Source organism: Ictidomys tridecemlineatus, chromosome 5 (assembly GCF_052094955.1).
Source record: "Ictidomys tridecemlineatus isolate mIctTri1 chromosome 5, mIctTri1.hap1, whole genome shotgun sequence".
NCBI classification, from domain to species: Eukaryota; Metazoa; Chordata; class Mammalia; order Rodentia; family Sciuridae; genus Ictidomys; species Ictidomys tridecemlineatus.
The window spans coordinates 174,266,168-174,288,066 of record NC_135481.1 but is presented as its reverse complement, the minus strand read 5'-3'; the positions used below and the strand labels follow the sequence as shown (position 1 = coordinate 174,288,066).

The 21,899-nt window shown below is 45.6% G+C and overlaps 1 protein-coding gene and 1 long non-coding RNA gene across 3 annotated transcripts in view; one reads left to right on the top strand and one right to left on the bottom strand.

Moving 5' to 3' along the window:
- Positions 1 to 10,992, bottom strand: part of Fkbp1a (FKBP prolyl isomerase 1A) — a 22,598-nt gene extending 11,606 nt beyond the window's left edge. Inside the window, 4 exon segments of the mRNA XM_078051552.1 lie at positions 10,626 to 10,673; positions 10,752 to 10,806; positions 10,809 to 10,847; positions 10,849 to 10,992. Coding sequence (XP_077907678.1) covers positions 10,626 to 10,673; positions 10,752 to 10,806; positions 10,809 to 10,847; positions 10,849 to 10,977 — 271 coding nt within the window. The 5' untranslated portion in view covers positions 10,978 to 10,992.
- Positions 10,630 to 21,899, top strand: LOC144378083 (uncharacterized). 2 transcript variants are annotated; one of them, XR_013439610.1, is made up of 3 exons: positions 10,630 to 11,232; positions 14,248 to 14,363; positions 15,165 to 21,899. It is a non-coding gene; the product is annotated as an uncharacterized LOC144378083 (long non-coding RNA). The 2 variants fall into 2 exon arrangements; XR_013439609.1 differs by having other exon boundaries at positions 14,248 to 21,899.

The following is a 21,899-nucleotide window of genomic DNA, read 5'->3' as shown; positions in this document are numbered from 1 at the left end:
ATGCTGACTCAAAATGGGTCACAGGCCTAAATATAAAAGCTAAGAAATCTTTGTGATTTTAGGTTAGGCAAAGATTTCTTACATACAATGTAAAAAAGCACTACTCATAAAAGAGTAAACTGAACTTCATCAAAATTAAAAACTTCTGTATTAAAAAAAAAACTCTGTTAAGAGAACGAAAAGACTCAGACTGGGAGAAAACTTTCACGAAGCATATTTCTGATAAAGGCCTTCTATCCTAAGTACATACCGAAATACCAAAATTAACCACTAAATGGATACTTTGTTGAAAAAGATGTACATGATGGCAAGCAAGCACAGGAAAAGACCTTCAACCTTTCTTAATAATTACAAATATGCAAATTAAAACCACCAAGAGAGTTAACTACTAATACTGATCAGAATGAGTAAAACTAAAAGACTGAAGCCCAAAGCCTGAGGAGGGGGTGAGGAAACAGGACTTCTCACCTGCACCCCAACCTCCCCGCCACTGGTGGACTGCAAATGGGGCAACTACTGCAGAAACAGCATCTCCCACATGACATGGCCACTACCACTGACTGAGCCAGTAACAAGAAGAAAGGACATGCTATGTCCATATAAAGACTTGCATGTAAATGTTCAAAAACTTGTAAATGACCCAAATAATCTACCAACTAGTGAACTGATAAATAAGTATGCCCAAATGTAGAAAATATTCAGCAATAAAAAGGAACAAACTACTGATACTTGGAATGACACAGATGAATCTCAAAATAATAATGCTGACTAAAAGAAGCTAGACAAAAGAATAAATGGTGCACGATCCCATTTATAGAAAAACTTCAGAAAAAGAAAACTAATTTCTGCTGACAGAAAAGCAATCAGCAGTTGCTAGGGGAGGGTAAAGAGGAAGGATTTTTAGAGAAAACAGAGATTTCAAAGAAACATCAAAACTTATGAAATTGTACATTTTAAAGGATGTCAATTAGCTTCAACAATTTTTTTTAAAGAAAAAGAAAAAAGTAGGTAGTGACATTTCTAAAGTTCTGCCTATGCTTAGCTCCTATATCCATCCTGGCAATGGACGAAAAGTCTGGGAGGGGGAAGGCAAAGCAGGCAGCAGGTGAAGTCTCAGCAGTTGCTCCAATTTAACTCTGGAGGTCTTCTGTGCCAGGTCCTGGAGCCCTGGAGCAGTGGAGTCACCTCCACGTCAGTGCTGTAATTTCCTAGAGAAAGCACACTCTGCAGGGAGGAGGCAACTGAGGCTGCGGTTCGGACAAGACAGCTGGCATTCTTTAGGCTCAAAAGGCCATGCTCAGCAAAAAGCACCCCCGTAGTTCTTGCTATCCTGACAGCACCCGCCACTTTCATTTCTGACTACACACAGACCGCACCTCATGATCCAGAAACTGCCTGGAAGAGCTCCACATTCTTGATTCAAGTATTCAGTCTTGGCTCTTAGGACTGAATGTAGCTTGAGGTCACAGATCTGGACTTGGAGTCCCCATGGCACTCAGCTTAGCCCTTGGCACTTGCAATGCTGGCATTCACAAGCACTTTTTGTTTCACTGTGTGATTTTTAAGAATCAGGAGGACAAGTAAGAGGCTTCCATATTTAGACCCTCTTCCCTTTATGGGTAAGAAGAATCTGAGGGGTAATACCAGAATGGCAGCCTTTACTTTCAGCACCTTGAAGTCACTCATCAGTGAGAAAAACATGAAACTCTGGGGGCCTCCAGATAAATGTGCAAGACCATGAAAGAAATGAAAGCTATGGCTGCACGCAGAGTGGACATCACCTTCACCTGGGTCTCCTCCCAACTGTTTAGCAGGTCCTTGGGGGAAGACGCAGACTCAAATCCTTGGAGAGAAAAGAAAGAGGGGTTTAGCGGAGTTTCAAGTCCCTCTCCACCATAGCAGTAGGCACTTTCCTGCCACTTACTGCTTGAGCATGTTCTTGTTCAGAAGGAATTGGCAGAGGGAGACTTGGCCAGCAGCTCCTGGGCAGACAAAGTGTCCTGGGTCCTTGGCCCATGCCACAGAAGCAGTGGTTAAGATCTAAAACTAGGACTTGGAGATTTGCAAGGACCACTGGGTTATTTTTCGTTAATAACTCAAGAGAAATGGAGTCATTTCCAGTGTACTCTGCTTTGTGGAAGGCAGAGCTCCCACGTACCCTCTACTGGGTACAGTATAGAAGGGGACTGAAGATACCTTTAAAGAATTACACTTTTGAGCATACACACTGAAAAGAGGTGGGGGCACCCAGCTGAACACAAGTTTTTCTGCAGATTTTCATGTAAAGCCACTTAGAACCTCCTTGTGTGGCTGAGGTGCCTGCGGCTTCATGGCTTAGCTGTTTTCCTTCCCTCTCCTCATCAGACACAGAGACTCCGAATCACCTTACCAGAAACTCCTATGCGACCTACCACCGTGTAACAGCCCCAGCAGGGCGGGGAGGAGAACTCCCCTCCCGCCTCTTTAGCTGTGTGCACTCCTTCACTCCCATAAGGGTTCTTTATGCTTAACAAGGAGAGGGGGGTCAGCTGTATTTGCTTCCAAACCCATTCATGGCAGTTACACTAATTGTGTACAGATGACATAATTAAATAATATGTAAATTAATAAAATGTGAGTGTGACTAGAAAGAGTAGTCCCAGCTGACTGCGTGGAAAGACTTAATATGGGCAAGTCATTTAAAAAGTACAGCTAGTGAATAACGTTGCACAGACGACAGACCACTGTATGTTTAGAGAAAGAAACTGTAAAAATCTGGAAAGGTATAGCATTTAGGTGATCTCTTACAATAGTCCTTGCTCTACTTAGGAAAAAAAAGGTCAAACTTGGTTTTTGTAAGAACTATGATGGGATACTCCACAAGTGAAGCCTAATACTAAAAAAGAAATTCTTTTTGTTCTGAAAGTTCTCATACTCCCACCCCAGGGCCTTTGCACATGCTATTCCCACTGCCTAAAATGTTCTCGCTCAAATAGTCACATGGATCACTCCCTTACCTTCCTCAGGTCTCCCTATTCAAATGCCACTTTCTCACTGAGGCCTACCTGTACTGCTAGGGTACTGATCATTCCCTACAGGGTAAACATCTTAAGGACATGGTGGAGGCTTTTTCTCATCTCCTGACACCTTCCCTGAATAGCTGGGCAATAGCTTTGGTGTGCAGTGGTTACAAGAGAAAGGAGTGGTCACAATTTTACTAATCCATATGACTGAATAAAATCCAAAAATAAATAAATATTTTTCTCTCATTCTAACTTAAAGGAAATAGAAAAATACCAATCATAACAGAAATGTGGGCTTTGTCCACCCAGCTAGTCTAATGCCAAGTCCAAATTGGCCACTCATTCAATAGTCACTGACTCATTCAAACAGTCACTGAATGCCCCCTCGATACCACAGTACATCAATGCTAAGCACTGATGGGGAGACTCTAGAGAACAACAGTGAGGTTCTGGCCTCAGTCTGTTGGGGGAAAAGCTGTGATATCAAGACTGGGAAAGAGCTTGCCAAGTACATAATGGGAGTGGGGGCAGTGTGGCAGCACCTAAGCACGGAGCAAAGCACCGTGGGGAAAGGCTGGCTGTGTCCAAAGAACCAAGTGGAGGCCAGGGTGATCTGAGTTCTTGGATCAGGAAGAGAAAATTACAAAGCAGAAAAATGATTCCCAGTTTATGGACATAATAAACCATTAATACTTTAAAAATCAGTTTCAACCCCCCAAAATGTTTAAGTTACAGTCTATGGGTGAATGAATTTTATGGTATATAAATTATATTCAATAAGGCTGTTCAAAAATGTCAATGGGACCCTCTGAAAGGAGCCAGAACTCTTTGGCCATGGCTGATACCAAAACCAGAGCAGTGAAATCAAGGAACTGATTAATCAATTCCAACTTCTCAATTCTGGGACTATTTCAATTATACAGGTATTAAAATAGGTTGGAAATCATAATCTGAAGCTCATGTACCCTTTATTATTAGTGACAACAAAAATACAGCTAGTCCTAAAAATAACTGGGTACTAGGACAATACAGTATCTTTACATATATACAAGCCATCCTATAAACAGGACAGGACATTGGCACACATGGACATGCTCCTCAGGTTAATCTCTTCAAAATCAAGGCAGTCAGAGAGAAGCAAAGAAGAATTCTGATGAACAGAGAATAATGAGGGCAGGTAGGCATCATTTCTGTGGCCCAGAATACCCAGGCATTACACCAACACATCACTATGCAGTACACATTGTTGCAGAGAACAGCTATTTTCCACCATTAATAATTTGAAATACAGTGTATTCCCTGAAATAAAGAGACAGCCTAATTCTAGAGAGTAATGAATGTATTTCTTATATTATGTATCAGTTATGTACATAATACTTTTCACAGCTCAGCATTTAGAAGTAACTTAGTAATAAAGCTTATGAAATCTTTACAATGCATTTAAAAAGTTTTTCAAACACTATAATCATTCACCTATTACTTTTTCTCCAAATAGACCTCTAAAAACATTATTATTATTATTATTTTGGTAGCAGAGATTGAACCCACGAGCACTTAACTACTAAGCCACATCCCAACCCTTTTTTGTATTTTTTTATTTAGAGGCAGGGTCTCACTGAGCTGCTTAGTGCCTTGCTGTTGCTGAAGCTGGCTTTGAACTTGTGATCCTCCTTCCAGTCTCTCAAGCCTCTGGGATTATAGGTATGTGTCCAGCCATAATTATTATTTTGAAGTTACCTTAAGTGATATATTTGTTGCTCATTTCTTAATGGGTTTTCCACACCGAGGACAATGAGACAAATATAAAGAATTTCATTGATTTTTAAAGACTCTGGAAATTTTAGGAGTGCACAGTATACTAAAACAGAGGGAAAAAAAATGTTGGAGTTTGATTCCTCACTTTAAAAATAGTATTTAAAATGAAGGAATTTGCCTTACCCTCTCTTATAGAAGACAACTAAAAGAAGGAATGAGAAAATTTTAATAATTGCCACTTTGTGAATGCTACTGAAAAAAAAAAAAAAAAAAAGAAAGTCTTCTGGTAAAAATTCTCCACAAGTGGAAATACCACCAGGGTGTCTGCAGGACGCAGGTCTGCACTCACAGATCACTGCTACTTGCAAAGGGAAAATTGTACCTTTACAAACAAGATGGAATTCAGCATCACAAACAGTGGTACTTACCAGGGTCTATTCAGACATTTAACATTGAACATGCAGTTTACAGGAAACCAAGAGGGGGAGGACAGGGGCAAGTTAAACAATACCAGGAGGAAACAACAGGACAGATACGGGCATTCTGTAAGATAATTAGCCTGCTGCCTTAGAAAAATCAGGGTCATTAAGAAAAAAATAGTGCACATAATGCACCAATTTAAAGATGTGGGAAAAAATAATAAAATTTTTTTAAAAGAAAAAAAGTAAATTTTAAAAACGAAAATAATAAAATAGTGCAAAACTCATAGATTCAGATTACAGAAAGAACATCTAACTGCAATGAGTGAACAATGGAGCTGGGGAGTCTTAAAAAAAAGGATAAAACACTGAAGAAACCTGGGGTGGTTTCAATGAGTTTGGTGTTAGATACTGTTAAATCATTTAAAACTTTTTCTTAGAGGTGACAAGGAGAAGGATAAGAAGAATAACCCCATTCTTGGGGTATGTTCGAGACTTCAGACTTCAGAGAAGTAAGATGTCATGATGTTTGCAACTTAAAATGGCTCGGCACAAAAACAGATTACAGAACTGCTGCTGTCTCCTTTCCTATGAGTAGATAGAAATGGCATTTATGATAAAACTGGAATCTAGGTGGTAGCACATGTCAGTATTCTTTGTTCTATTTTCATTTTTCTTTCTCTGAAAACTTCTCCATGAAGAGCTGCCATACACACAAGATGCAACAAAGCCTCTGGATCATTTAAGACAAGGGAGCTGTCATCCACTCCTACTTATAGGAGACAATGAGGACATTTGTGTTGTGATTTTGAAAATGACACTCCCAGAAAGAGATAGTAGCTTCCACAGCAAAGTCTATTTCCACAGTGTTAACATCTCACCATGCTGAGGGAATGGAGGAGAAATAGGACTGGTACCTTAACCTGCTCATATAGCCTGGTACAGGCCAACCCCAGCCCTTCGGATTCAGTGCTGGCCACAACCACAACTAATAAACCCCCCTTGGTCCTCAAATGCAAGAGAACAGCTGCAGCATTCTTAGCCAATGAACACTGGGAACGATGTCTTCAGATGAATCCCCACTCGGCCCATCTCCCTTCCCTGGGTGCCTATTTCCTCATATGTAAAACAGGAGGAGGAGGCCATCACCCAAACAAATGCACCAAGATGCATGGAAAGCCACATGAAAAACACACCAAATGCAAGAGGTGGCATGAAAGTTTGGGCTATCCAAGGAGTTGTGTCAAGACCCTGGCTCTTTGTCGCACTCTCATCATCACCAAAGCCAAGTGGGCACAATACCCAGTGCTGGGACACAGGGAGTCTGACAGTATGTGTAATGACATGATCACTGTCATATGCCCCCAGCTTCACACCCTCAGCCACTCCTCACTGTTGGTTCCACTTTACAGGTAGCACATGGAAGCTGAGAAGGACAGGACCACTTGCTCACATTCTCAGAGCTTGTTACATGGCAAAAGATGAGCTCCGATCCCTAAAAGGACTTCCGACCTCTTTCAGGATCACTATCCACCTGGCATCACCTCTGCTTATGGCCTGGCCTGGTACACATTTGGGATACAGTCTGGGTCCTGTTTCTGCCCTAACCCTGCCACAGTCCATTGTCTACAGAGAAGCCACAAAGGAAAGAATTAAAATCCAAGTCAACTTAAGAGCTTCCAAAAGCTCCCACCTGACTCAGAGGAAAAGCCAATGTTCTCCTACAACCTGCCACAACCCACCCCAGCCTCCAGGTTTGGCCCTGTGCGAGCTTTCCCCTCTACCTGGAATGCTCCTCCCTGACAGCCACAAGGCTCACACTCCCACTTCCTTTGAAAGATGCAAAGATGTCACTTTATCACAGGCCTTTTCAACTACCCTCATTAAAAGCAAACTCCTTTTCCTGCTTTTCTTTCTCCACAGTGTCTCTGAATACCTGAACTGTCACACTATCATGGGAGTCTTTGCCATGGGCTGAGTCCCACTAGATTAGGCCTCTGTCTACCCAGTTCACTGGCCATGTTTCATGCCTGGCCTGTTGGTGTAGGAAGGAAAAAGTCCTGTCACATCCTTGCCCAACAGCTCCAGCCTGTCTGCCTTGAGATTGCATCCATCTGGGGGAAGCCATCTGAGGCATCTCTGCTGTGTGTGAGCCTTCCTCCAGACACCAGCTCATCAAACAGGAAACAGGCAGCAGGGCAGTGCAGGAAATAGAGAAGAGGGGGAATGGAGGCGAGAGAAAAGCAAGAGGCTTGAGGGAGCTTCGGGAAAGCACACACCTGCCCGACGAGCCTCAGAAGCCCTCCAGGAGGACACCTAAAGACCTGAGGCTGGGGGACTCTCAGCTTCTCTCAGGCAGAAGCCAGGAGGCTATGGATGACTTAAGCCCAAATTCAAGGACGAGATGTCAAGCTACTTTTTAAAAGGATAAAAAAAGAATTTCTTCAATCTTGAGGTTGCTATCACAATGGCAGGCACATGGCCTGCTGATGTGAGTAAAAGGGACATGAACCTAGCTGTGTGCCAGGGAAAGCTCAACAGTAAAGATGACAAAGCTTCTGGAAGCAGGGAGTGGGCTCTGAGAATCAGCTTCATTCTCAAGGCACTTAATTGGTGGTTACCTCCCCACCTCCTCCCACCTAATCAACGCATGTCACACTATAGGAGATGGCTTATATGCTGCCAGGAAAGTTTTCCTTTTCCCTATGGTACTACACAGAGGTGATGTAGGACTTTAAAACCTTGCTCATGCTATGCTCTGCTAGAGGGCATGGGAGGCACAAGTGGGAGCCTTGAGAGTGACATCAAGGCCATTAACTGGTGGCATTTAAAATATCCTAGGGGTAAAATCACACCCTATTGTGCTCTGGTGGCTGAGGGGGAATTTGTCACCTTACTACTACCTGCTCTTTCTCTGGATCCACCCCAAACCGACAACAGTGGACATATGGCCAGAGCTAACATGGTCAGGACTGTACCTCTAACCTAAACCTGGGTCAGCTAGATCCTCCACTTCAGCAACTGTAACCATCAATCATATAAGCAGAATAATCTGAACTGGGTACCCAAAAGGAGACAGAGAAACTGGCACCTTCCATCAGGTGGGAGAAGCAGAAGAATGCATATCTGTAACAGGATTACAAACAAGCAGGGGCAGGGGGAGAGATGAAAACTAGGGGCATCTTGAGAATGTTTCTCTCTTCTTAAGACACAGTGGGCTTCCTGCCTTTGAAGCCCCCTCCCAAATCTTTACAATAACCCTCCCTTCTGATCATGTTCACTCAAGATGGATTCTGTTCCCAGTGACTTAAAAGCCTAAACTGCTACAGATGAGATCTCACAGTGCCTACCCCCTCCTCCCACGCCCCCACAGGTCTCAAACAGGTTCTTCCTGGGAGGCTGGTGGCAAAGACCCACGGGAACAAAGCCGCCTGCCTGCTGAAGAACAGCCTATTCTGTGAACATGAGGCAGAGCTGGCTTCTCACTAAGGCGTCTTTGTAGAGCTTATCAAAATGAAATAAAAGAGAAAGCTTTTGTCCTAATGCATGCCAGGGTCTTGCTGCTGTTCTGGGAGCGTGTGGGTGGGTGCCACCCGCGAGGAAAACACAGACTTGAAGAGGCACTGAGAGCCCTGATGGTGTTCTGGGTCCCACGGCCATCTGTTCTTTTACTAAAAGGCTTCGGCATGCTGTGTGGGGACATTTCATCAAGAGACACAGTGAACTGTTTCTGCCTCCATACCAGTGTCAGGTCCTCAGCAGTATCAAAACACAGGGGAGCCAGAGATGAGGGGCAGACTTGAGAGTGGGACAAATGCAGCCAAACCACCTAGTGTGGCCACCTGCAAACAGGTGGGGAGAGGCTACAGTAGAAGGTACCTCCTCATCAACTTGTAGGAATTCAAGGAACTGCCCACTCACCCCAACACTATAAATAAAGCATAAATAAATACTCTTCTCAACATGTGGATCAAAAATGACCAAACTGACGAGTGTTCCTCCCTAGACCTCCAAGGCACAGGTGCTGACTGCTGTCTACAAGGACAGTCATTTAAATCACTTTCCAGTTTTTGTTCAACATGAGACTGACTGTTCCCTTCAGAGATGGATCTCAATACTCCCTTTCTGGCAGCCCTTTAAAGGTTCTAGTCCTTAACTCTGTCCACCTCTGGCCTCCATTTCTACTCAAGGAGAAGGGCCAGAGAAATAAAAGGGCACAGGAGGGAGGATGTTAGTTGCCTTTTTTCCCTTCCTAATTTAAGTCATTTTCCCCAAGAAGGGGCTCCTCCATGATGCAGAAGAGGAGGGCAGAGCAATTTGGTCAGAACTGCCCAAGGGGAGGGGGAGGAAGGGGGAGCGGAACTGCCCTAAGAGAAGGGGAAGAGGAAGAGGAGGGAGGAGAACTGCCCAAGAGGAGGAGGAAGGGGGAGCAGAAGAAACAGAGGAAGAAGGTGGGGGATAGAGGAAAGGGTGGGAAAGGGATAAATGGGAAGGAGAGGGAGGAAAGGTTATTTACTTCAATTGTGGCTTCAGCTCTCCAGTCCTGGAGCCAACAGCCCCTCCCCTCCCCCACCCCACCCAACCCTCGAGGACCTTTTAAGGACAGGGAATAAAAGATGGTTCCAAGATGCGCAACTCTGATGTCTGAATTCTGGCTAAGGGGTCTAAACTTCCCTTTGGCTTTAACATCACTGTATAACAATACCCTCCCCGAGCCTCCAGTTGCCTTTTCATTAAAATGGGAATGAGAAAAACCTCTATTTCGGGGGTGGGGTGGGGGCGGGTAACACGTGCAGTTTTTGGTCATCCTGGTCCATCAGTGAGGCTTGCAGTGTTTTCAAAAGTAAGAGAAGAAAAAGACCGTGCACATCCATTTCTTCCACGGCCATATCGAAACACCAAGTAGGGACTTAGGAAGTGGGACGTTTTCCAACCGTGGCTCAAGGGCGCATCCCGACTCCCGAGCGGAAGGGGCAACTTCGCTGCCTTCAATTACCTCGTCCTTCTTATTTTCAATGGAAGGAGAGGCGGGGCCAGGGGAAGGCGTCCATCGAGACGTAGAAATGTTCTACATTCTCCCCAAGGGTCCCTGGCCGGGGCTCGGCCCATTCGTGAGCGGGTGACCTTGGGCAAGGGACTTGCCTCGCCGAGCCTCAGTTTCCTCATCTGTGCAGTGGGCACACAGGCAATACCCAAGGCACAGAACCGCTTTGGAGGGGCGAGGTACCGCCTGGCCGGAGTCACCGCTCGAAAACGTCGGCTCCCACTGTTCCGGGTGCGGCAGGCCCCAGGCTGTACCCTCCCGGCGCGGCCACCGCCCAGGCCTTAGCCTCGGGCCACGCGGGCCTCGCCGCCGCCACGCCCCGGGTCCCCAGGCCGCGGCTGCCGGCCGCAGCCGGGCCGGGGGTCGCGGCCCGGGCCCCCCACCCCGCGGGCGCGCCCCACTCACCGGTGTAGTGCACCACGCAGGTCTGTCCGCGCTTCGGGAAGGTGCGCCCTGAGGAGACAGACAGACGCGCCGGGTGAGCGGAGGGCTCGGCTGCGGAGCGCCGCGGGCCGCGAGCGCCCTACTCACCGTCTCCGGGGGAGATGGTCTCCACCTGCACTCCCATGGTGGTGGCGGCGGCGGACGCTGGGCGGGCGGCGCGACGGGCGGCGTGGACCGTGAGCGGACCTGGCGGCGGTTCCGCTGCTCTGCCTCGTCCCTCCGCGCGTCGCCTGCGCACGCGCGCGCCCCCGCACGCCCCGCCCTGCGTGCGCGCCCCACGCGGCGCGCACGTCCCGGAAGCCCAGGCCGCCATGCAGAGGAACCGGAAGCCCCGAAGCCCCCGGATGCAGCTGTGTTTGAAGACCAGTCCGGCGCGCCCGTCCCTGCCTTCCTCTGGGCTTCCAGCCCGGCAGGCATCGCCTCAACCGAGTTTCCCAGCTGAAAAGCAGGAGTAACAACTGGGGCTCGGCCAGTTACTGACAGGGTGACTTTGAGCAGGTTCACTCCTGCATCCCTGCAGAGTGGGTGGCTGTGAGAAGGCAGTGCACGTGTGTCATGTTACCGATCAGTAAGTGGTTCAAGTTTCTGGGCTTCTCTTTGGAGGAGGAGGCAGTGCTTACATTGCCTTGCATGAAGCCTGTCCGGATGCTTCCATTCGTTTCACCCAACTTTACGATCGCATATTCTGATGGAGCACCTATCAGTTATCATGCACTGCGGTAGATGCTTGGGACATAGCAGTGAAAAATATACTCATTCCCAGACTTCAAAGAATTTACAGTCTGGTGTGGAAGAGACAATTAAATGACCACATAAATTAAAGTTTCGGTTCCGTTAAGTGCAATGAGAGCAATACATGGTGTCATGTCATGACTTAGCCTGGAGTGTGGTGAAATGCTTTCCTGCGTTAGCCAGGTTTAGCAAAAGTCTAAAGCATTGGCCAGCTGTACAAGTGCATGTTAGAGTGGGAGACAGAAGAGAACCTTGTGGCACTGTCTTAAGACCTAGGGAGGCAGATGTGAACTAATCCCTCTCTCGTCTCCCTGTTTGTGCTCCTGTAAGTGTTTTAAACAGGACCTCAGAGTTCTCTGACACTGTTCTCATTGTCTACATCCCCTTCCCTAGAATTTCAGTTGAGTTTGTGTCTGCCTTGTCAATTTTTAGAGCAGGACATAAGCTGTAAGAGAAACCGAGACAACAATGGCTGAAATGAGAAGTTATTGTCTTTCTCATGTAACAGTCCAGAGGCAGATGGTTCAGTGCAGGTAAGAATTCACGGGCTGTCCAGGCACCCATGCTTCTTATTGCCTCTCAGTCCTTAGACTCTTACCCTCATATGTATGGTCCCAGATGGTTCTCCAACATGCTCTCCTTCGAACAGTGGGAAGAGGGAAAGGAGGAGTGACAGCACAACCCCTTTCCTTTAAGGACATGACCTAGAGGCTGCGTACTTCTCTTCCCCTCACACCTCATTGACTACAACGCCATTATGTGACCAAATTTAGCTACATGGGAGGCTGGTAAATACAGTTTCCACTCTAGGTGGACATATGCCCAACTAAAAATCAGGAAGAATGGATATTGAGAAGCAAAGTTTAAGAGAGCAAACCCAGCTGTTGCTAGGACACTAACCCTACCACCTAGAGAAGATCTGACTGCAGAAAGCACAAATTATGAAGCAAGAAAGCCACCAGGAGGTGAGAGAATTCCTGCATCCAGTTTCCCCTGAAGCCCAGCAGGAAGAAACTTGCTTCACTTTCACCCTGTGCTCATGTGGTCGTTCATGACTCTGAATTGGGCATCTATTCAAAACATAGTCCTGCCTTTGCAACAGAAATTATAAAAATCCATAGATAAAAGGCTGTTTCGCTCTTCCTGTGAGGATTCCCAAGATCCTCATGTTTGCATCACCTCTTTCTTATTGCTTTCTTACTAGGTAAAAGGAAAAAAGGCATGTGGCTATCATTTCAGCTACTGGTGGCAATATGCAACGTTGGTCCAAGATGAATTGGACTCAGAATTCATGTGTGCTGGGCAACACAAGGGGCACTTATTCAGCATTTGTGTGTGTGTGTGTGTGTGTGTGTATGTGTGTATACGCACATACGCATGCACACTGAGGATCGAACCTGGAGCCTTGTGCCTGCCAAGTACATGCTCTACCATTGGGTCACATCCTCTGCCTCTAAGAAAGTTTTAATTTTTTTTACTTCTAACACTTCCACTTTGCTCTTCCTTCTGTTTTATTTATTTGCTTAGGTTTCCATCCTTCCCTTTGTTTTGAGATGATTTGTTCTTATTTTTCTTTCTTTCCTCCTCTTCCTCTTCCTTTTTTTTTATTTTTTTTTGTAGCATAGGGATTAAGCTTGGGGTCTTGCATGTGCCAGCCAGGCAAGTGGTCCATGACCAAGATACATCCCCATCTATTGTCCTTATTTTTTGAAACATTCTTATAATACCTGCTTTAGAGACTTTATCAGATAGTTTCAACAGCTGTGTCATTTCAACATTAACATGAATTGATGTTGAATTCATGTTAATGTTGGTCTTTTTTTCACATTTCTTCATATGTCAGGTAATTTTGAATTATATCCTAGACATTTTGAGTATCATACAGTAATATTCAGAGCCTTTTAAAAAACCTGTGCTGTCTTTGTGTTAGCGGGCAATTGACTAGATTGGGCTCAGGCTGTCTAATTTCTCTCAATTTAGGATCCTGCAGGTACAGACTGTTTGCTGTCACTGCCACCTTCACAAGGATTTCTGGGGACTGGGGTACAAGTGAAAGAAAAAATTATTTAAAAAAAGAGAGTTCTCCCACTCTTGACATTTGGAGACCTTGTTCTGCTTCTTGTCCTGAGCTAGAAATAGAAAGCCACTCCTGAAGCTTTCTCTGTCTGCCCTGGTATGTACTTCTGGTTTTCAACCTGAAGAGTCCAAGATGAAAAATACTAGAGGGAAAAAAATAAGGATAAACTTGTTGCTAGCTCAGAGGTACTTTAAACTCTGATTTTGTTCCCCAAGTGTATCTGAAATGTTTTATTTTTAAGAGTTCCTTTGGCTACTGCATGCATTTTGTCCAGCTGCAATCCTTGGAGGAGAAGGTGCAGCGTGCTTACTCCAATCCACCAGAGGCAGATTCTGGCCCCTTGGATTTTTTTTTTTTTTTTTTTTTAAGAGAGAGTGACAGAGGGACAGAGAATTTCAACATTTATTTATTTTTTCTTAGTTCTCGGCGGACACAACATCTTTGTTGGTATGTGGTGCTGCTGAGGATCGAACCCGGGCCGCAAGCATGCTAGGCGAGCGCGCTACCGCTTGAGCCACATCCCAGCCCCGCCCCTTGGATTTTAAAAAAGACCTCTCATCAGGCATGGTAGTGCATACCTGTAATCCCAGTGATTCAGGAGACTGAGGTAGAAGGATCCCAAGTTGGAGACCAAGCTGGACAACTTGATCTTTAGTGGTCAAAATAGTAACTTTTATATTATGTGTATTTTACCACAATAAAAAAGGGGAGGGGCTTCATATACAAAGCAAAAACAGCAACCAAAGGAAACAAGGTGTCACTTTTTCACTCCAGCAGGAGAAATGATGTGTCTGTGGTCTCCAAAGAGCCATGATGTTGACCCAGCTTCACTTCCCACTGGTTGCAAGGTTTGGGCAATGTACATTCCGGGCCAAGCTTTGGTTATATAGGTAAGTAGCAGGTGGGCTGGTCACTGCCAGCTTCTCAGCCCAGTACCGAGCCAAGAGCACCAAATCTGGGCCTTCTTCCCCTTACAACTGAAGTCAGCCTGTTGTTAGTGCCATGGAGCATGCAAGACTCAATGTAGCATAAGAAACAATGAGACTATGAGCTTGGCATGGTGGTGCACACTGTAATCTCAGAGATTTTGGAGGCTGAGGCAGAAGGATCCCAAGTTTGAGGCCAGCGTCAGCAATTTAGTGAGACCCTGGCTCAAAATAAAAAAGAAAAGGTGCTAAGGATGTGGCTTAGTATTCAAGCACCACCTCCCCCCTTCAATCCTGGCGCCAAAAATAAATAAATAAATAAATAAAAGAAAGAAAAGAAAAGAAACAATGAGACTGTGCTTTGACGTTAAAAGAAGAAATCCAGTGCTTCTGAAAGCCCAGTGTGCATTCTGAAGGGGCTCTGAGTCTAACATTTTGGGGTCTGAGGCCCATGCCAAGGCAGAATTGCCTGAAGTCCTGAGCTCTTCTTTCCCCCTTGACCTCCTGTAGCTCTCTTCTTTTGCTTCCTGGAGAACAACTTCTAGATTTTTCCAAATATCAAACCTGTAAGTGACTGACAGTATCTTCACTCTGTAATTTAAAAATTTAGGCTAAAGGTTTGAAACTTTAGGCTAATGATGACATTTCAGGCATTCACCAGTGGATGGAGTGGATATATCTGAGCCTTCCTGCAGTCTCAGGGGGCTTAGGGAATCTTAGAGACATCCCCTCCATCCTGCCCAAATGTTCCAATCTCCTCTCCAGGTGCTTCCAGGAGGCTGCCCAGATTCTACTTGAACACCTCTATGGACAGAAAACCCACTACCTTCAGGAGTGGGAACTTTCAGCTTCAGAGTGTGTGGCATGGAAGAGCCCTGGGGTGGGACAAAGCACTGGACTGGCCATCCTCTGCTTGTGGGGGAAATGAGGGCAGTAGGCCAACTCTGAAGGTCCTAAACTTGATGGGAAGTAGGACAGGGGTGGGGGGGGTGAGGTGCGTTGCTGTGTCAGGGCATGATTGAGCCTGTGCTGAGTACGGCACCAAGTAGAAGATTTGGGGAAAGGGAAGTAGTAGAACTGAGATCCCTCGTTGAAAATGTTATACATTTCTATGGCAGATGTTTGTGGTGTTTGTCTTTCTTTTGAAAATAGTGCTTTGGTTTTCATTTGGGGGAAGCACTCCTCCACTCTTTGGCCTAAGGTTTAAGTAGAACTATCATCACTTGCAGTTCCAGAGAGGGCATTGACCCAAATCTGGCCACATGCTGTGTGTCTCCTTAGATACGAGGATTGATTTAGGGGTGGGTATATGTCTCATGCTGTTCAGGTTAGTATAAGAAAAAAACACCATAAACTGGGTGGCTTGTCAACAAGAGAAATTTATTTATCACAGTTCTGGAGACTGAGAAGTCCAAGGCTGAGGCAGATTCCAGGTCTGGTGAGGTTCTGCTTTCTGGCTCATAGTACTTTCTCACTGTGTGCTCACAGGGCGGAAGTGGTGAGGGGTCTCCAGTTTCTTTCATAAGGACGCTAATTCTACCATGCCCTAATCACATCCTGAAAGCCCCACTGACTGATATCATCACCTTTGGGCTTAGGATTTCAAAATATGACTTTGGGAGGGGACACAGACATTCTGACCATGACAGTATCAGACTCACACAGAATGCTTTAGCTTGGGCTGTCATAACAAAACACCATAAGCTGTTTGTTTTCTTTCCCCCTCAAAGTGCTGGGGATTCAGCCCAGTGTCTTGCACATGCAAGGAAAGCACCCTACTGCTGAGCTATGCCCCCAGCCCCAAGCTGGGTGACTTAGACAACAGAAGTTTCATTTTCCCAAGGTCTGGAGATTGGAATTCTGAGATCAAGTGCCAGCAGTTAGATTTGCATGCAGGCTTTCTTCCTTGGTAATAGATAGTTTCTTGTTTCCTTACCCAGGAGGGAAAAGCAGTGGAAGAGGGAGAGAAGGAGTCCCAGGGAGAGAAATGGAGAAAGGAAGAAGGGAGGGAGAAGGAGAGAGAAGAGAGAATTCTCTGGTGTCTCTTCTCATAAAGATGCTAAGACCATCGTGAGGGTCTCTGTCACCCTCATGACCCCATTTAATCCTAATTCCTGCCCAAAGTCCATTCCTCAAATACCATCACACTGATGGCTAGGACTTCAAGGTGAATTTGGCAGGGGCATTGTTCAGTCCACAGCACAGTTAGATAATCCTGAATATTTATGGGTGCGTTACTGATTAAAAGAAAATTCTGATGATAGTAGATCTAGCAGTGTCTGATTCTGGATGACCCTTAAGTTTTCCATTATTTGGGGCAATACATTCTTTGAGTTGGACTTTCCATTGCTTGAAACGGAAAGATTCTTAGGTAATGCAATCCTCAAACTCATAGATTACTCAATATGCAAAGGCTGCACTTGCTGGTTAATCAGCCACTTGTGTGTGTGTGTGTATGTGTGTGTGTGTGCATGCGCGCGTGTAATGACTACAGGGGTCTTCACATTTCAGTGTGCAGGGGAATCGCCTGGTAGAACTGATTGCTGGTCTTTACTGTCGAGTTTCTCATTTTGCAGACGTGAGATGTCACTAGAGAATCTGTATTTCTAACAAGTTCCCCAGGGATGCTGTTGGCCTGGGAACTACATTTGGAAAACCACTAGTGTCATGGAAGCCCCCGATTCCTGAAATCAGGACACCTGGAATCTTGGTGGTCCCAGCTTGAGATGAGGGAAAGAACCATGGCGGAATGTTTCAGTAGTTCATTGGAAGTTTAATCACCTAGCTTAACTCCCAGAGGAAAGGTTTCTCAGTTCTCACAATCTTTAAAAATGTCCATCATGCCTCCCTCTGGAAAAGTTCAGGGGCTGTTACGGTTTGGATCTGGAATGAACCCAGAGGCTCCTGTGTTGGAAGCCTGGGCCCAGTGCAGCGATGGTCAGAGGTGGGAATGTGGGGAAGTGACTGGATTGTGAAGACCGTCATCTCATCAGTGGATTAATCCATTGATGGGTTCATAATTGAATGGACTGTTGAGAAGTTATGGAAACTGGGAGGTAGGGCCTAGCCTAGTTAGAGGAAATAGCTAATAGGAGGGTTCATCTTGTCCCTGGCCCTTCCTCGAATGTGTTTGTGCACTCGCTGTCTGCCCTCTGGCCACCATAAGATGAGCAGCTCTTCCCTGCCATGACGCTCTGCCTTGCCAAAGACCCAAATGGGTGGGGCCAAGTGACTGACACTGAAAGCTCTTAAACCATGAATCAAAATAAAAATTTCTTCCTTTAAATTGATTTTCTTGAGTATTTCATCACAGTGATGAAAAGCTAATACAGGAGACTTGAAGACCTTCCAGAGGGCTGGGGAAGTAGCTCAGTTGGTAGAGTGCTTGCCTCGCATGTACAAGGTACACCCCCCCACACACACACACACACAAGCTGTCTGGCTCATCGTTTTGTGGTTTCCTCTGTACCCTGGAGCCATAGCAGGAGAAAACACAAGACCGTCCAGGGCCAAGTGGAAGGGAACAGAAACCCCTTTCCCTTGACTCCTTTCAAACACAACATTCACAGCCATGGGCCTCAGGCATGCCAGAATTCTCTGAGCCACACCAGTAGCAACCTTTCTCTTCTGTTGTTCTCATTGTTTCTCTGAACATCAGGAAGTTTCTAGTCTGTTTGGATCTAAACTAAACTATATCTCTCAGATGGTTTGGGGCCCAAGAATGATCCTTAGACCTCCACAGGCTCAGATATTTGGGTTGGGAATTGCGATCATTAGATCATGGTGGCCAGGAACAGTGACCCCTGGTACTAGGGGGAGTCACAAAACAGTGTCAACCAATGGCCAAGATGGGACTGTACTGCCCCTGAGGGTCAAAGAAGGGACTCTTCACCATCCCACAAGGTCACAGGTAGATGACTCAACTGCAGGAAATGCAGTGGTGGGTTGTTTTGCATACAATGATTTATCAAATCTTGACACTACATTGTAATCTTAGCCCTCTTTTATAGAGGGAAAACTGAGGCTTAGAGATGTTGGTAATTTCCCTATGGCTGCATGTGGTATCTTGAAAAATGGCCTCTCAGAGATTTCAGGGTCTTTGCAAGTGGGATTATGTTCAGGATCTTGACATGGGGGATTATCCTGGATTATCAGATCAGGCCCTAAATATTATTTCATGTATCAAAAAAGTACATGACTAGGGCTGGGGATGTGGCTCAAGTGGTAGCGCGCTCGCCTGGCATGCATGTGGCCCAGGTTCGATCCTCAGCATCACATACAAACAAAGATGTTATGTCCACCAAAAACTAAAAAATAAATATTAAAAAATTCTCTCTCTCTCTTACTCTCTCTTTTAAAAAAAAAAAGCACATGACTTCACCTCTACCTACAGAAAAAAAAAAGCAATGTAACCATGGAGCTGGGATATTTGAAGATGCTGGCCTTGAAAGTTGGAGTGATGAGGCCACAAGCCAAGGAATGATGGCAGCCCCCAGATGTTGGCAGAGCCGAGGAGGGGGGGCTCTCTCCAGGAGTGTGTGAAGGCAGCACAGCCCTGCTGAGGCCTTCGTTTTAGTTCAGACTTCCAGCCTTCAGAATTCTTGAGACAATTTCTGTTGTTCTAAACCACCAGGTTTGCAGCAACTTTCTACAATAGCCTCAGGAAACCAATCCACAAACATCCAGAAATGTGCTCAGGGCTGTCTGGCTCATCATTTTGTGGTTTCCTCTGTACCTTGGAGCCATAACAGGAGAAAAAAAATTCTGTTCCCCATGATCTGCACTTAGGAAGGACTTGGAGATATGTCTCAGCTACTCTGGACCACTGTCAACTAGGGAAGAGCCAAGTCTGTTCCAGGGGTTAAATTCTAAGCTCACTATGAAAAGGTACCAGATAAAGAAAGGCAACATTACCCTTGTCCCCCCACCTGCCCCCAACACCAGTGACCAAACCCAGATCCTTGTATGCTCTGCAAGCACTCCACCACGGAGCTACATCCCCAGCCATCATCATTATTATTTTATTATTATTATTTTGAGACAGTGTCTTGCTAAGTTACCCAGGCTGGCCTTGAATTTGCAATCCACCTGCCTCAGACTCATGATTCACTGGGATTATAGGGTGCGCCACCATGCTGCGCTGTAGCATTATTCTTGACAGTGTCTCAGAAGACATCCTGTTGGAGACCCTGTGCCTCCCAATGAGTCCAGCAGCAGCCATTTGTCCTAGGGCCATCTTCTCTTTGGGTAAGCATCAGGGGCATCTGTAGAGTGTGTGAGACCTAAATTGGAGTCTCCACCATGCTTAAAATACTCTTGCACAGGGGGCCCAGATCCAGAGCCCAGGGTAAGTGGAACATTGTCCATCACCTACTGCCTATTGTGGGAGATGACTACTCTCTTTATTAATTAACATAATAAAATGTACTGATCTTAAGTGTACAGATTAGTGAGTTGCAAAAATCATGTATGCTGATTTAACAAACACCCAAGCAAGATGCAGAGTACTACAAATTAAGGTGGCAGAGTTTACCACCCTGAAATATGTCACTTGTTTGGAGCTGAAGGCATTTGAGAAACAGCAGGTGCAAGAAGAGCTTTCTGACCTCCCCCTTCCTTCCTGAAAGCTGGAGAGAAAACGCCCCTGTAAAAGCTGTCCTCCTTGTATCAGGAGGAAAGGAGCCTTCCTTCTGCAGAGCCCGGGAGTAAATGGTGGGAGAATTCTGCCTTTAGTCTCCCCACACATTTTAGCTATTCTCCCATTAATTGCTTCTCTTGTACAACTTAATTTTTGCCACTTCTTTGGGTCTTCATTTCCTTCTGAGCACTTGTGTCATTTATTACATTTATATACTTTTCTTCTGTTAATCTGTGTCAATTTTATTCCCAGGTCTAGCCAAAGATCCTCAGAGGGCAGTGGGAAAGTTTTCTTCCTGCACACCTGTGTAGAAAGTCCCCTATTGTCCCTTTCCAGTTAAACACCTTCCCAAGAGGTGATCATGGTCCAGATTTCTATCCCCATAGGTTAATCCTAGAAGAGTGCTGTCCCGTAGAAATTTCTGGCATGATGGAAATATTCCATATCTAGACTGACTAGTAGAGCACCTACGGGTCACATATTCAGCCCTTAAATGAGGTTAGTGAGGATGAAGATGTGACATTTTTTGGGGGGGGGTACCAGGGATTGAACTCAAGGGACACTCAGCTGCTGAGCCACATCCCTAGCCCTATTTTGTATTTTATTTAGAGACAGGGTCTCACTGAGTTGCTTAGTGCCTCGATTTTGCTGAGGCTGGCTTTGAACTCATGATCCTCCTGTCTCAGCCTCCCAAGCTGCTTGGATTACAGGCGTGCACCACCTTGCCTGGCTAAGACATGACATTTCTATTCTGTATAATTTTACTTAAATTTGGACAGCCTCATGTGACTAGCAGCTACCATATTGTACAGTGCTGTCTTTGTCTCAACATGGTTTTAACATTACTTCAGTGTGCCTCAGCAGCTTCTCACTGCTGAGCAAGGTTTTTACATTTTTTTTTTATTTTTAATTATATGCCAATTATATATGTGTATATATATCATAGAATGGACCATTTAACCTTCTTAAGTGTGCAATTCAGTGGCATTAACTCCTTTCACATTGTTTATTGTGTGACTGTCACCTCCATCTACTCCAGAACTTTTTCACTTTCCCCAAGTGAAACTCTGTGCCCATAAAACTCTTAACTCCAAAGTCCCCCACCCCCAGCTCCTGGCAACCATAACTACTCTCTGTTGTTAGATGAGTTTTCGTTGCCAAGTTAGATTTTTGCTGCTGGCGAGCATTCATCTCTCTCCATCTCACCCTGCACTGCGTAGGAGCTGATCCTTGAAGGTTTGCTGTGCAGAGTGACAGTTCATCTACAAGCTTTGGCTTCTGCACATTCTCCATGACTAGAGCAGGCTTTTTGCAGCAGAGCCTTCCCTTCTATTTCTTTGAATCACACTGGATGCCCCGCCATGTGGTTGATAGAGACATGTCTCTATCATTTGTTGAGGAACTTGGGTAGGACACCAGCATTTGCAGAATTCTCAGGAGTCCCAGGCAAGTTCTCTCCAGTGTGTCAGCAGGCCCTCCACAGCCCAAGGTCATCTAAACCTGAGCTCCTCAGTACAGCCTGGGCCAGAGCTCAGGAATCCACCCTCAGGTCTCCTTCTCTATTTGTCTCCAGGCCTGTTCTTTCCCAATAGCTGAGGACTAAAATGAGCCATGCCTCCCAAAATTTGACAGAAAGTTGCATTTGAAGGCTCAACTAAATTGCTGAAGTCACGGTCAGGGTGTATTAATCAACTTTTATAAATAGGCCCATCACGGGGCTGGGGATGTGGCTCAAGTGGCAGCGCGTTCGCCTGGCATGCGTGCGGACCGGGTTCGATCCTCAGCACCACATACCAACAAAGATGTTGTGTCTGCCGAGAACTAAAAAATAAATATTAAAAAATTCTCTCTCTCTATCTCTC